We start from the raw sequence: 16226 nt of genomic DNA, 5'->3' as shown, positions 1-16226 counted from the left end.
TCAAATGAGATCAAGAAAGCTAGAGGAGGACTTCCCTGACAGCACAGTGGTTAAAAATCTGCCTGCCAATGCAGGCAACACAGGTTCGAGCCCTGGTTCGGGAAGATCCCACATGCCGTGGAGCAACTAAGCCCGAGCGCCACAACTACTGAAGCCCATGCACCTAGAGCCCGTGCTCTGCAATGAGAGGCCACTGCAATGAGAAGCACGCACAGTGCAAGGAAGAGTAGCCCTCGTTCGCCACAACTAGAGAGGGCCCACGTGCAGCAACAAAGACTCAACGCAGCCAAAATAAATAAATTTATTCATTTATTTTTTTAAAAAATAAAGAACGCTAGAGGCCTTGAACCTATGAGTGGAGAGACCTGTCAGGAAACAAGCTGCAGCTCATTCATTTCACTAGAAGCTCTACTTTTAGGTCCCTCAAACAAGATATCAAAACGCTCAAGTAGGAATATAAATGATGTTGCTCCGGGGGAAAAAAAACTTCCGGAGAGTGGGCTTCCCTGGTGGCGCAGTGGTTGAGAATCTGCCTGCCAATGCAGGGGACACGGGTTCGTGCCCCGGTCCGGGAAGATCCCACATGCCGCAGAGCAACTAGGCCCGTGAGCCACAACTACTGAGTCTGCGCGTCTGGAGCCTGTGTTCCGCAACAAGAGAGGCCATGATAGTGAGAGGCCTGCGTACCGCGACGAAGAGTGGCCCCCGCTTGCCACAACTAGAGAAAGCCCTCACACAGAAACGAAGACCCCACACAGCAAAAATTAATTAATTAATTAATAAACTCCTACCCCCATTTTAAAATTAAAAAAAAAAAAAAAAAAAACTTCCGGAGAGGAATAGCTATGTCAGTGGGAATGGGGAGGATGCTTCCAAAAAATCTGAACAAAATATAAAACACAGCAGAAAGAACCCTATAACTGGTTCTTAAAACACACACACACACACACACACACACACACACACACACACACACACACACACACATATCCTCTCTGTCTCTCTCTCTCTCTGTCAATGGAGATATTAAATAATCATTTAAGTTTAAAGATTAGGTACAAAGAGTTACTACATTTACCACATATAAAAAACAAACTTTTCAAGAATGAGGCTACAACTTTTAAACTAACGGTGAAACACAGGATAGTACCCTCAAAAGTTAGGTATGTTCACGCAGTTATGCAAGACAATCAAACAATCTAGTAAAGCTTGATTTATATTAGTTTTTCTCACCCAACTAAAATTTTATTTCTGGGAAATTCCCTGGTGGTCCAGTGGTTAGGACTCCACACTTTCACTGCTGAGGGCCCAGGTCCAGTTCCTGGTGGGGGAACCAGATCCCACAAGCCTCAAGGCACATCCAAAAAAAATAAAAATAAAATTTTAATTCTGAATGTTTAAAAAACACACATTACGGGCTTCCCTGGTGGCACAGTGGTTGAGAGTCCGCCTGCCGATGCAGGGGACACGGGTTCGTGCCCCGGTCCGGGAAGATCCCACATGCTGCGGAGTGGCTGGGCCCGTGAGCTATGGCCACTTAGCCTGTGCGTCTGGAGCCTGTGCTCCGCAACGGGAGAGGCCACAACAGTGAGAGGTCTGCGTACCGCAAAAAACTAAAAAAAAAATAAAACACACATTACACACTCCGTTGTACAAAAATATCTTGAAGGATCGCTTCAGCTACCTAACACCAAGGTCAAGCATCAGTTGTCATTTTTTCATTTCAGATATCATTGATGTTACCTGTCTAGCCCATGTGATACTTGAGCTTTTTTAACATCTTTATTGGAATATAATTGCTTTACAATGGTGTGTTAGTTGCTACTGTATAACGAAGTGCATCAGCTATACGTATACATATATCCCCATGTCTCCTCCCTCTTGCGTCTCCCTCCCACCCTCCCTATCCCACCCCTCTAGGTGGTCACAAATCACCCAGCTGATCTCCCTGTGCCATGCGGCTGCTTCCCACTCGCTGTCTATTTTACATTTGAGAGTGTATATTATGCCCATGCCACTCTCTCACTTCGTCCCAGCTTACCCTTCCCCCTTCCTGTGTCTTCAAGTCCATTCTCTGTGTCTGCATCTTTATTCCTGTCCTACCCCCACGTTCCTCAGAATCTTTTTTTTTCTTTTAGATTCCATACATATGTGTTACCATACGGTATTTGTTCTTTTTCTGACTTACTTCACTCTGTATAACAGTCTCTAGGTCCATCCACCACACTACAAATAATTCAATTTAGTTTCTTTTTATGGCTGAGTAATATTCCATTGTATATATGTGCCATATCCTTTTATCCATTCATCTGTCGATGGACACCTAGGTTGCTTCCATGTCCTGGATAATGTAAATAGTGCTGCAATGAACACTGTGTTACATAACTCTTTTTGAATTATGGTTTTCTCAGGGTATATGCCCGGTAGTGGGAATGCTGAGTCATATGGTAGCTCTATTTTTAGTTTCTTAAGGAACCTCCATACTGTTCTCCACAGTGACTATAGCAATTTACATTCCCACCAACAGTGCAAGAGGATTCCCCCACACCCTCTCCAGCATTTACTGTTTGTATATTTCTTGATGATACCCATTCTGACTGGTGTGAGGTGATACCTCATTCTTTTTTTGAATTTATTTAATTTATTCATTTTTTGCTGCATCGGGTCTTCACTGCTTCACGCAGGCTTTCTCTAGTTGCAGCGAGCGGGGTCTACTCTTCGTTGCAGTGCATGGGCTTCTCACTGCTGTGGCTTCTCTTGTTGCAGATCACGGGTTCTAGGTGCACGGGCTTCAGTAGTTCTGGCATGCCGGCTCAGCAGTTGTGGCTCGCAGGCTCTAGAGCACAGGCTCAGTAGTTGTGGTGAACGGGCTTAGTTGATCCGAGGCATGTGGGATCTTCCCAGACCAGGGCTCGAACCTGTTTCCCCTGGATTGGCAGGCAGATTCTTAACCACTGCTCCACCAGGGAAGCTCGAGGTGATACCTCATTGTACTTTTGATTTGCATTTCTCTAGTGATTAGTGATGTTGAGCACCTTTTCATGTGTTTGTTGACAATCTGTATATCTTCTTTGGAGAAATGTCTATTTAGGTCTTCTGCCCATTTTTGGATTGGGTTGTTTGTTTCTTTGATATTGAGCTGCATGAGCTGCTTGTATATTTTAGAGACTAATACTTTGTCAGTGGCTCTGTTTGCAAGTATTTTCTCTCATTCTGAGGGCTGTCTTTTCATCTTGTTTATGGTTTACTTTGCTATGCAAAAACTTTTAAGTTTTATTAGGTCCCATTTGTTTATTTTTGTTTTTACTTCCACTTCTCTAGGAGGTGGGTCAAAAAGGATCTTGCTGTGATTTATGTCATAGAGTGTTCTGCCTATGTTTTCCTCTAAGAGTTTTATAGTCTCTGGCCTTACATTTAGGTCTTTAATCCATTTTGAGTTTACTTTTGTGTATGGTGTTCTAATTTCATTCTTTTACATGGAGCTGTCCAGTTTTCTCAGCATCACTTATTGAAGAGGCTGTCTTTTCTCCATTGTATATTCTTGCCTCCTTTCTCAAAGATTAGGTAACCATAGGTGCATGCATTTATCTATGGGCTTTCTATCCTGTTCCACTGATCTATAGTTCTGTTTTTATGCCAATACCATACTGTCTTAATTACTATAGCTTTGTAGTATAGTCTGAAGTCAGGGAGCCTGATTCCTCCAGCTCCAATTTCCTTTCTCAAGATTGCTTTGGCTATTCGGGGTCTTTTGGGTCTGTCTCCATACAAACTGGGCAATTTTTTTGTTCTAGTTCTGCGAAAAATGCCATTGGTAGTTTGATAGGGATTGCATTGAATCTGTAGATTGCTTTGGGTAGTATAGTCATTTTTACAATGTTCATTCTTCCAATCCAAGAACATGGTATATCGTTCCACCTGTTTGTATCATCTTTAATTCTTTCATCACTGTCTTATAGTTTTCTGCATAAAGGTCTTTTGTCTCCTTAGATAGGTTTATTCCTAGGTATTTTATTCCTTTTGTTGCAATGGTAAATGGGAGTGTTTCCTTAATTTCTTTTTCAGATTTTTCAACATGAGTGTATAGGAATGCAAGAGATTTCTGTGCATTACTTTTGTATCCTGCTACTTTACCAAATTCATTGTTCAGCTCTAGTAGTTTTCTGGTAGCATCTTTAGGATTCTCTATGTATAGTGTCATGTCATCTGCAAACAGTGACAGTTTTACTTCTTCTTTCCCTGTTTGCATTCCTTTTATTTCTTTTCTTCTCTGATTGCTGTGGATAAAACTTCCAAATCTATCTTGCGTAACAGTGGTGAGAGTGGGCAACCTTGTCTTGTTCCTGATCTTACTGGAAATGATTTCAGTTTTTCACCATTGAGAATGATGTTGGCTGTGGGTTTCTCACATATGGCCTTTATTATGTTGAGGTAAGTTCCCTCTATGTCTACTTTCTGGAGGGTTTTTATCATACATGGTGTTGAATTTTGTCAAAAGCTTTTTCTGCATCTATTGAGATGATCATATGCTTTTTCTCCTTCAATTTGTTAATATGGTGTATCACATTGATTGATTTGCATATATTGAAGAATCCTTGCATTCCTGGGATAAACCCCATTTGATCATGGTGTATGATCCTTTTAATGTGCTGTTGGAATCTGTTTGCTAGTATTTTGTTGAGGATTTTTGCATCTATGTTCATCAGTGATATTGGCCTCTAGTTTTCTTTTTTTGTGACATCTTTGTCTGGTTTTGGTATCAGGGTGATGATGGCCTCGTAGGTTGAGTTTGGGAGTGTTCCTCCCTCTGCTATATTTTGGAAGAGTTTGAGAAGGATAGGTGTCAGCTCTTCTGTAAATGTTTGATAGAATTTGCCTGTGAAGCCATCTGGTCCTGGGCTTTTGTTTGTTGGAAGATTTTTAATCCCAGTTTCAATTTCAGTGCTTGTGATTGGTCTGTTTATATTTTCTATGTCTTCCTGGTTCAGCCTCAGAAGGTTGTGCTTTCCTAAGAATTTGTCCATTTCTTCCTGGTTGTCCAATAAGCATGTAGTTGCTTGTAGTAATGACTCATGATCTTTTGTATTTCTGCAGTGTCACTTGTTACTTCTCCTTTTTCATTTCTAATTCTATTGAGTTGAGTCTTCTCCCTTTTCTTCTTGATGAGTCTGGCTAATGGTTTATCAATTTTGTTTATCTTCTCAAAGAATCAGCTTTTAGTTTTATTGATCTTTGCTATCGTTTCCTTCATTTATTTTTCATTTATTTCTGATCTGATCTTTATGAATTCTTCTGTTAACTTTGGGATTTTTTGTTGTTCTTTCTCAACTTGCTTTAGGTGTAAGGTTAGGTTGTTTGTTTGAGATGTTTCTTGTTTCTTGAGGTAGGATTGTATTGCTATAAACTTCCCTCTTAGAACTGCTTTTGGTCCATCCCATAGGTTTTGGGTCGTTGTGTTTTCATTGTCATTTGTTTCTAGGTATTTTTTTGTTTCCTCTTTGATTTCTTCAGTGATCTCTTGGTTATTAGTGCATTATTTAACCTCCATGTGTTTGTATTTTTTACAGTGTTTCTCCTGTAATTGATATCTAGTCTCACAGCATTGTGGTCGGAACAAATACTTGATACAATTTCAATTATCTTAAATTTACCAAAGCTTAAAAAAAAAAAAGAAAAAAAAAATTTACCAAAGCTTGATTTGTGACCCAAGATATGGTCTATCCTGGAGAATGTTCCATGAGCACTTGTGAAGAAAGTGTGTTCTGTTGGTTCTGGACGGAATGTCATTTAAATATCAATTAAGTCCATCTGTTTAATGTGTCATTTAAAGCTTGTGTTTCCTTATTTATTTTCATTTTGGATGATCTGTCCATTGGTGAAAGTGGGGTGTTAAAGTCCCCTACTATGATTGTTACTGTCAATTTCCCCTTTTATGGCTTTTAGCATCTACCTTATATATTGAGGTACTCCTATGTTGGGTGCATAAATATTTACAACTGTTATATCTTCCTCTTGGATTAATCCCTTGATCATTATGTAGTGTCCTTCTTTGTCTCTTGTAATAGACTTTATTTTAAAGTCTATTTTGTCCGATATGAGACTTGCTACTCCAGCTTTCTTTTGATTTCCATTTGCATGGAATATGTTTTTCCATCCCCTCACTTTCAGTCTGTATGTGTCCCTAGGTCTGAAGTGGGTCTCCTGCGGACAGCATATATACGGGTCTTATTTTTGTATCCATTCAGTCAGTCTATGTCTTTTGGTTGGAGCATTTAATCCATTTACACTTAAGGTAGTTATCAATATGTATGTTCATATTACCATTTGCTTAATTGTTTCGGGTGTGTTTTTCCTTCTCTTGTGTTTCCTGCCTAGAGAAGTTCCTTTAGCATTTGTTGTAAAGCTGGTTTAGTGGTGCTGAATTCTCTTAGCTTTTCCTTGTCTGTAAAGGTTTTAATTTCTCTGTCGAATCTGAATGAGATCCTTGCCGGATAGAGTAATCTTGGTTGCAGGTTTTTCACTTTCATCACTTTAAATATGTCCTGCCACTCCCTTCTGGCTTGCAGAGTTTCTGCTGAAAGATCAGCTGTTAACCTTACGGGGATTCCCTTGTATGTTATTTTTTTGCTTTTCCCTTGCTGCTTTTAATATTTTTTCTTTGTATTTAATTTTTGATAGTTTGATTAATATGTGTCTTGGCGTGTTTCCCCTTGGATTTATCCTGTATGGGACTCTCTGAGCTTCCTGGACTTGATTGACTATTTCCTCTCCCATATCAGGGAAGTTTTCAATTATAATCTCTTCAAATATTTTCTCAGTCCTTTTTTTTTCTCTTCTTCTTCTGGGACTCCTATAGTTCGAATGTGGGTGCTTTTAATGTTGTCCCTGAGTTCTCTAAGATTGTTCTCAATTCTTTTCATTCTTTTTTCTTTATTCTGCTCTGTGGTTGCTATTTCCACTATTTTATCTTCCAGGTCACTTATCCGTTCTTCCGCCTCAGGTATTCTGCTATTGATTCCTTCTAGAGAATTTTTAATTTCATTATTGTGTTGTTCATCATTGTTTGTTTGCTCTTTAGTTCTTCTAGGTCCTTGTTAAACATTTCTTGTGTTTTCTCCATTCTATTTCCAAGATTTTGGATCATCTTTACTATGATTACTCTGAATTCTTTTTCAGGTAGACTGCCTATTTCCTCTTCATTTGTTTGGTCTGGTAGGTTTTTACCTTGCTCCTTCATCTGCTGTTTGTTTCTCTGTCTTCTCATTTTGCTTGAGTTACTGTATCTGGGGTCTCCTTTTCACAGGCTGCAGGTTCATAGTTCCTATTGTTTTTGGTGTCTGCCCCCAGTGGGTAAGGTTGGTTCACTGGGTGTGTAGGCTTCCTGGTGGAGAGGACTGGTGCCTGTGTTCTGGATGAGGCTGGATCTTGTCTTTCTGGTGGGCAGGACCACGGCCAGTGGTGTGTTTTGGAGTGTCTGTGAACTTACTATGATTTTAGGCAGCCTCTCTGCTAATGGGTGGGGTTGTGTTCCTGTCTTGCTAGTTGTTTGGCATAGCGTGTCCAGCACCGTGGCTTGCTGGTCATTGAGAGGAGCTAGGTCTTAGCATTGAGATGGAGATCTCTGGGTGAGCTTTCACCATGTGATATTATGTGAGGCTGGGAAGTCTCTGGTGGAGCAATGTCCTGAACTGAGCTCTCCCACCTTAGAGGCTCAGGCCTGACACCTGGCTGGAGCACCAAGATCCTGTCAGCCACACGGCATGGGAGATGTTCACAAATTTTAGGAGTCAACCTGAGAATGAGGAGAAAAGGAATGGAGAGAGCTGGGTATGATAACAACAGTCCTTTAAGAGAAGCTGACGCAAGCCTCTAGCATCATCACAGAAGTATAGCACTGCAAGGATTACTGAAGCAGAGGCACTTTACAAACCTGTTGCATAATCCTCAGGTTTATCTGAGTACAGCATTTTCATTTTCTCATTCTTCCCATTAAAATTCTATCCTCTTCATTCACAAAGGTGGGCATTATCTCCAACAAATGAAAAATAATAACAACTTTTGGGATCACTTCAGGTCTCTTGTTTCTACACAGAAGCATCTTCAGGTATTGCTAAGGAAACATCCTCGTACAGTCCTTTTCCGTGGGGCTCTGAGACAGTCTTCTTTGTGCGATTCTCAATCTTTGGCAGGTGGCTGATGAAAGAGCCTTCAGGCAGAAATCAGAATAAACTACCTTAAGGTTCAAGACATCACACCCCTGCACAGCCGTTGGACCAGAGCTCCATTCCCCAACCTGGCCAGGCCTCTGGAGCTAGGCACCGCTTCACTGTGACTCTGAGCAGGGCAGGTAGGGGGACTGGTGTCACACTGAGGAGGTTTGGGGTTTGCTTGATAGGTGACGTGAGCCACACTCGTCACAGAGAACTCTGAGACCCCAGTATGTGGGCAGCGACAGCAGCCCTGACTTTCTCTTTCCAGGATTCCCCTGCCGGCTTCCTGAGAGCTCCTTAGATCCCTACTTGAGCTTCTGACACCTAACCTAACACTTTGCACTTATGACTCTTTCTCTACCTTTGCTCATTGTATTTCCTCCACCTGGAATATCCACTGTTCTTATTTCTCCAATAAGAGTATATAGTTCATCCTCCCAATAAGCCTCCTTCATCTGTCTTGAGGAAGGAACCGCTCCCTCCTTGAATACAGTTGACCATTTATAATTCAGGGTTAGAGGCACTGACCCTCCACAGTCAAAAATCTGGGTATAACTTATAGTCAGCCCTCCATATCTGAGGTTCCTCCGTATCTGAGGATGGTGTAGTACTGTAGTATTTACTACTGAAAAAAATCTGTGTATAAGTGCACCCATGCAGTCCAAACCCATGTTGTTCAAGGGTCAACTGTACATATAAGGCATGTTAGCAATACCAGAACAGTAATTCTCAATGAAGCGAGGCAAGGAAGCAACCACAGTTTCCTTTAGAGACCTCACCCCAAACCTACAAAATCAGAATATTAGTCAGGAGGAACAAAATAGGGCCTGTGTATTTTGAAAAGGCTCCTCTGATATTTCTGAAAAGCCATCTGCCCTAGTGGATAACCACTGTCACTACAGTTATTTGATTCTGTATCTTATATTCTCCACTCAAAAGAGAGACCAGAAAAGTATAAAATTATACACTGAAGAATTGGTGACTGTGGTTGGTTGCCACTGGGGAGGAGAACAAAGGGACTGGGGTGGGAGGGAAACTTATTTTTTGCAGTACTTCCTTTTGTAACTTTTAAATTTTGTGTCTTGTCCATGTATTATCTATTCAAAAGGAATAAAAACATAAAGAATGGCACAGACTTAAGAGTCAGATAACCCTGATTTGCTTCCTAAATTTTGTCACTTACTAGCTGTGTATGATCTTGGGCAAGTCACTTTAGCTACCTGACACTCAGTTTTCACATATTAAAAATGGAGAGTTGGAAGTAGCTGCTGACCAATAGGGTTATTGTGGGAAATAAAGGAGAAAATGTCTTTAACGCAAAGCACTGACCCTGGTCGCTGAGTGGGGGCCCAGTACATCCCACTGCCTTCACAATTCTACTTGCTGAAACAGAGTGAGAGGCGAACTCACATCTTAATGCCCTTTGGCTCAGAGAATGTAATTAAGGAAGGAAATAAAGTGAAATTTGTCAGTCTGTCTTGTCAAAACCAGAGAACAGGGCCTGGTCTTTTGTTTCCCACACCACAGATCTTACTAATGCTCTTCATATTACAGTTGACGGCCAGCAGAAAGGTCACTGGCATGAGCACAATGCTTCTCCCTCATAGTGTCTTGGTTATCTTAACAGTAAACACTTGCCAAGAAAGCCACCCCTCAAAGTGCAAGTCTCCCCAGATGCGGGGAAACTTCTTGTGTCATGATTAACAGCTTCCTAGAAGCAGTGCAGCTGATGTTCAAACCACTGTAAATTGCTTTCACCTCTCTCTTTCCGTACAACTGCATCCACCTCAAAAGAAAATCTTGTCTATTAACACTGGCTTGTCATATAGGAAGATGCTTCTTGAATCAGCATCTCTTCAAGAGAAGCGGCTATGAGGTGGGAACTGGAGTGACCAACTAGAGACAGTTAAATCCTTAGAAACACCAGCTATAGCTGTGAAACATGATTTTCCTAATCAGAAATGTGTCGGGACAGAGGAAAAACCTACAGCCTTGGGACTTCCCTGGTGGTGCAGTGGTTAAGACTCCACGCTCCCAATGCTGGGGGCCCGGGTTTGATCCGTGGTCAGGGAACTAGATCCCACGTGCATGCCGCAACCAAGGAGCCCAGAAGCCACAGCTAAGATCTGGCACAACCAAATAGATAAATATTTTAAGGCAAACAAACAAACAAAAACCCTACATCCTTGACCTCAGAGCATGACACTACCCTGCTTAGAACCTTCCACCAGTATTACCTGGCACTGAGAATAAAACCCAGGCTTACCAGCATGGATCTCGAGGCCCTATAAGCACCTGGTCTTCCTCACCTAACAACATCCTACTCCTCATTTAGTTTGACTGAGACACTCTGAACAAACAACTTCCATTCCTCCCACAGGACAGCTCTTTTCCACCTGTACCTGCCGTTCACCACATTCTTATCCTTCAAGCCTAAACTCGGAAAGGCTTTCCCCAGCTCTCTCTCTAAGGTGCCCCCCAGTTATATTCTCATCACCCTGTTTATGCTTCTTGAATCATCATCACTTCTTACAAGCACTTCTTTGCATCACTTTTTACAGTTTATAACTATCTTCTCAGGTTATTTTTTACTTGTTTATTATCATGCCCTGACCAAAGCCCAGAACCCAGACTGTAGGAGAGCAAGGACCTTTTCTATTTTGCTTCCCACAGTTGGTAGCGCAGTGTCTGGCGTAGAGTAGGAGCTCTGTAAATATTTCAGGAAGGAAAGAAAGCTCTCTAATCTGCAAGCTGCCTCTGCTACTGTCCAGTTGTGTAATTTAAGGTGATTCATTCGACCTATGCACACTTCAGCATCCTCACGTGTGAAATGGGTTTGGACAGGCCAGTCTTCTTTACATATTGTAGGGAGAAATTAGAAGCTACTGAATTAAGAACTAAACTTCCAATTTTAAGAGGATTTTTAAAAATTATAGTTCATCAAAATAATCAATCTGTGCAGTCCAGTGGTTAGGACTCGGCACTTTCACTGCCATGACCCGGGTTCAATCCCTGGTTGGGGAACTAAGATCCCACAAGCTGCACAGCATGGCTCAAAAAACAACAACAACAAATCAATCTGTGGACATTTGTAATTAAGAAATCAATGTACAAAAGAGTAAATATGGGGCTTCCCCGGTGGCGCAGTGGTTGAGAGTCCGCCTGCTGATGCAGGGGACACGGGTTCATGCCCCAGTCCGGGAAGATCCCACATGCCATGGAGCAGCTGGGCCCATGAGCCATGGCCGCTGAGCCTGCGTGTCCGGAGCCTGTGCTCCACAACGGGAGAGGCCACAACAGTGAGAGGCCTGCGTACCGCAAAAAAAAAAAAAGAGTAAATAAGTGTGATAATTTTACATAGAAAAAGCATACATCCCTTCTCTGACATGTATGTTACACAAAAGAATGGGTATACCAACTACAGATATGTAAACATATACAGGCAACAACTAAATATGAAAAGAGAATAGTGCAATCATGGCTGACTCTTCTAGTGTAAAAAATTAAAAAAAAAACTTTTGCTACAACAAAATTTCAATTAAATGTTTTAAAATAGCTTTTTTTTTTTAAAGGAGCCTTTAGAAGGTCAGAGACTAAAAGTACTAGAAGTATACAACTGGGAAACAAAACCACCATTTATCAAACGGTTCTTACATGTTGGCATTGAGCTATATTAATTAGGGCATGTATTAAATATATTTATATTTAACCTTCTACAACATAGGTACTATTGTTCCTATTATGTAGAAGAAAAATTAGGCTGCTTATTTCACCTCCTAAAGTACTTCCTCAAATGTTACCTTCTTAAGGAGGCTTTTCCTGGTCAACCTATCTAAAATTGCAAACCCACACTCTCTCCTGAATTCCTTATCCATTTTCCCTGCATGGCACACATCATCTGTACTACAGAAATTACGACTTATTTTGTATCTCTCCCTACCAAAATGTAAGTTCTACAGGACTGCGATTTTTTTCTTCCTGTTCTCTTCTGAAACCCCAGCACCCAGTAGAGGACTTGGCACTGAGTAGATATCAATAAATAATTGATGAATGAATGAACAGTTGAATGTACTGGTGAGGTGGTTCTGAAAGTCTGTTTGACTCGAAGACTTTCCACATCATTACACCAGTGTAACTGAGTACAAGTAGACATAATTCATAGAAGCTGATCAGGAAGAAGATAAAGTTAGACTGGTGGCAAGGAACTAGGGATGAAGGTGAAAGAGAACATGTTCTGCCTGGAGAAAAACAATGATATTCTTTAAGATGTACCGTGTGTGGTTATGATCCTTTTTTCTCATTATAGAATCTGATGATACAGGGTCTTACGGCTTTGAACATGTAAGGACAACTAAAGCTGAACTGCACCATGAACTGAGCCTGAGCAAGGGCATGTTTTCCTCCAAGGACGTCTCTGGAGTTCTAACGGACAAGGAGGCTAAAAGTTCCTCAGGAAACCTCTGAAGAGCTAAGCAAAGATTTCTACAGTCCCAAAGTACTAAGGGAGAATTGGAGTTCAGGTCCCACCAGGGAGAAGGGATTGGTAAACACCGCAGGCTCACTGGAGTACCTGGAAGGCCATGTGTTAGGAGCAAAGGCAACAAGAGAGTCTGAACCTTACCCGAAAGGTACCTCTGCCTCGCCTCAGAGATGATCGCCCACCTGTACCCCCCCCCCAAACACACACACAGAGTATCTCCTTATTAGAAGAAACAGTGACTCTTCTGGATGGAGATGACATCACCTGACGCCTTTCGTAGCTGGCGTACATAACATCGAACATTCAGTCAAATTATGGCATGACGAGATATACAACCAAATAACTATAACGAGAGAAAAACATCAAACCACAGAAACACATCTAAAGTTGATCCACATATTGGAATTAATTATTTTAAGTCCTTATAAGCTATGGTTCATATGTTCAAGAAATAGAGAAAAAGATGGCAACTACAGATTTTTTAAAATTGAGAACTCCTCCAAAAGAATTATGATCTAAAAAGGGATAAATTAAATTCTAGAATAGAAAAATATAACAACTAAAATTAAGGACTCAATAGACGGGCAGATTAGGCACAGGAAATTCAGTTAAGTGGAAGACTGGTAAATAGAAAATATCTACTATCTAAGAGTTTAGTGTAAATTAAAGAACAATTTTCAGGAAAAGCATCATTGGTTTTTATGAATGACAGTAAAAATATTAACAATATCCTATGTGCTTGCAACTACTCTAGGCACATTAAATTTAATTCCTATACAACCCATGAGATAGGTACTAATCTATTAATATCTTCCTTTTACAGACAACAAAACTGAAACATAGAGTCTAGATAATTTTACAAGCTAGTAAATGGATAAGCCAGAATCTGAACCCAGGCAGTTTGACGCCAGAGTGCATGTCACCAGTAAACTATACTGCGGTAATTAATAACATGTGAAGTTTGATGAGGGATTTATATTTCTTACTCTTATTTTGAATTAAACTCCTCTCAACAAATTTAGATGGAATTAGTAATCAGTGACTAATCTAACCTAAATATGATATTGTAAATAGTTTTAAGTACAAGCTGTGCGTGTTCCTTCATATTGCACATCTGAGGAAAGCCTGGTCAGTTGGCCCACACAGCCCAGCAAGGAAGTGACTCCAAATGCAGGCTAGCTTACAAGGAAAGAAATACTCCCCACAGCATCGGCTGTGAAAATTCCAACCTAAAAATAACAGCACATGTAACATAAAATTTTAGAAGGAAAATATTCATCACAAATACCCAAAGAAGGAAATGGTAGAACTATCTAAAGAGAGGACTTCTTACCAAACCCACATGGGACACAGAAAACTCATTCTGAATACTGCGTATGACAGCAGAGTTTAAGCTGGGCTTAGCTCATATACCTCAGGTGGGATTACGGTATAATTTCTGAAACTATTCGGACACGAAAACCTTTCCTTTCTCATCATTTATTGAGAAAGCCACCTGGAAGGCTTCTCTAAGTTTCAATTACCCTGGCCTTTGATTATCCAGAGTGGGGACTATGAAATTAATTTGCAGTGAGAGGTCACTAAAAATGTTAGGAAAAACTGTAAAAGTTACCTTCTGGCATTTTGCCATTAGAAATAAAGGTCTCAATACAAAATTTTTTAAGTCCAAGAAAAAGCATTGCCTATCTCAAAAGATAAGCCACTTTTTTTGTTCTTAAACATCTGGACCGGGAAGATTTTTTTTTTTAAGTCTATATCATGGTCTTGAATTTTAGGAAACATTTTAAAAGGACTTACAATATCTGAAAAGCTAACATGCTCTGCACAAGCCCGCTCTGCATACTACCTTTAAGGTTGGCAAAGCAGTCACACCAGGGATTTTGGCTTCTGGAAGTGGCCCACGTTCTTCCCAGGCATATCTAACCATCACGTTTCATAACAGTCAGAACCTACTACATTTCCAGAAAACCTCTAAAACTAAATTCTGAAAACTTTAGATCATAGCACTAATCTAGCTTCTTTGACAAGAACTTAGAGTAAGTTCTTCAAACAACAAAAAACTGGCAACAGTTTAAAAAACAGGGACTTCCCTGGTGGCGCAGTGGTTAAGGATCCGCCTGCCAATGCAGGGGACACGGCTTGGGGCCCTGGTCCGGGAAGATACCACGTGCTTCAGAGCAACTAAGCCCATGTGCCACAACTACTGAGCCTGTTCTCTAGAGCCCATGAGCTACAACTACTGAGCTCAGGTGCCACAACGACTGAAGCCCGTGCGCCTAGAGCCCGTGCTCCACAGCAAGAAAAGCCACCGCAATCAGAAGCATGCGCAGCACAAGGAAGACTAGCCCCCGCTCGCTGCAACTAGAGAAGCCCGCGTGCAGCAACAAAGACCCAACGCAGCCAAAAATAAATAAATAAATTTATAAAAAATAAAAAATAATGCTTACCTTTGAATACTTCTGTAACTCAGCATCGTCTGCAATCTGTGTGTCCAAAGTAGCAATCTAAATTCACAAGAAAGAATATTTCCAATATTTGTAAAAGCATAACTTTATTTCTTCCTAGGCTTTCTGAAAAAAATCTGTATAAAACCTATACGTTGATAACTCCATCTAAACTCTTTTCCACGTTTCTGAAATCCATAACACATAATGTAAAATTTCAGAGTATATTCGCTTTTGTGTTGTTATTGTTCTCCACAGCAATCTTTTTTCATAAATTATGCAAAAGTTGAACTAGAAGATGATGGACAAATACATGTACTATTTTTAAAAATCCATAGCCCCTAAAATTTTAATATAATCCTCCATTGTATTAAAGCCATAAAAATTTTATTCTTTTGACAAAACCAAGAGTATGGTCATTTTTACTTCTAAACCCCGGCCTTGAAACAAACTTTTCAAGGTCAGAAAAATCAGAGAAGTTTGGAAAAACTGAAGCATCTGACTTTCTACAGCAAGCTCAAACCATTTCCCTAGGAGAAAGAGCTGGCAAGGACACAAACAAAAGACCTGGACTGGTGGAAAGATCGTGGAATACTGAAAGCTTTTAATCCTGGCCTAAAACTATTGTTCTGAGCTTCAATGGTGAACACCCACAGAAGTGAATTCCGTGCAAGCAAAATACTGCACTGATGATTTGCATCTGTAAGTTGTTAATAGAATATGGTGCATCTGGAGGGAGGGGATAAGTTAAACAGTGGTCCAACTAAGGCTTCTAAAAGTACTGCACTTCAGATAAGTAGATTCTGGAAGAAAATAAAGTAAGAAACACTGGAGCACATGCATGAATGTATATACGCATATTTGCATGTATGCATTCATTCATCCGTCTTGCCTGGCTTCTCCTTTCGTCGCCTCATCCCTCAGAACATGTTACAACTCTTAATGAATAAACTGTCACTTTAAATTTCCAACTTCAAATTCTGTCTCCTCTTTCTAGCCCCTCTGTTATGACCTCACCACATGATAAATAAAATTTGGAAAGGTGGTTATAAAGAGGATAAATTTTTAACCGAAAAGAGATCATCGCAAAAC

General features: G+C 40.6%; 1 protein-coding gene across 8 annotated transcripts in view; it reads right to left on the bottom strand.

The window, feature by feature from the left end:
• The window catches only part of PATJ (PATJ crumbs cell polarity complex component), a 358864-nt gene that overhangs the window by 283961 nt on the left and 58677 nt on the right, over nt 1–16226 (bottom strand). For all 8 annotated transcript variants that reach the window (XM_079919148.1, XM_079919149.1, XM_079919151.1 and 5 more), the window contains one exon: nt 15138–15194. In XM_079919148.1, coding sequence (XP_079775274.1) covers nt 15138–15194 — 57 coding nt within the window. The remainder of the gene's footprint in view (nt 1–15137; nt 15195–16226) is intronic.

Source organism: Stenella coeruleoalba (assembly GCF_951394435.1).
Source record: "Stenella coeruleoalba genome assembly, chromosome: 1".
NCBI classification, from domain to species: domain Eukaryota; kingdom Metazoa; phylum Chordata; class Mammalia; order Artiodactyla; family Delphinidae; genus Stenella; species Stenella coeruleoalba.
Note: the sequence above shows the minus strand (reverse complement) of the source record. Positions and strands in the feature narration are given on the sequence as shown.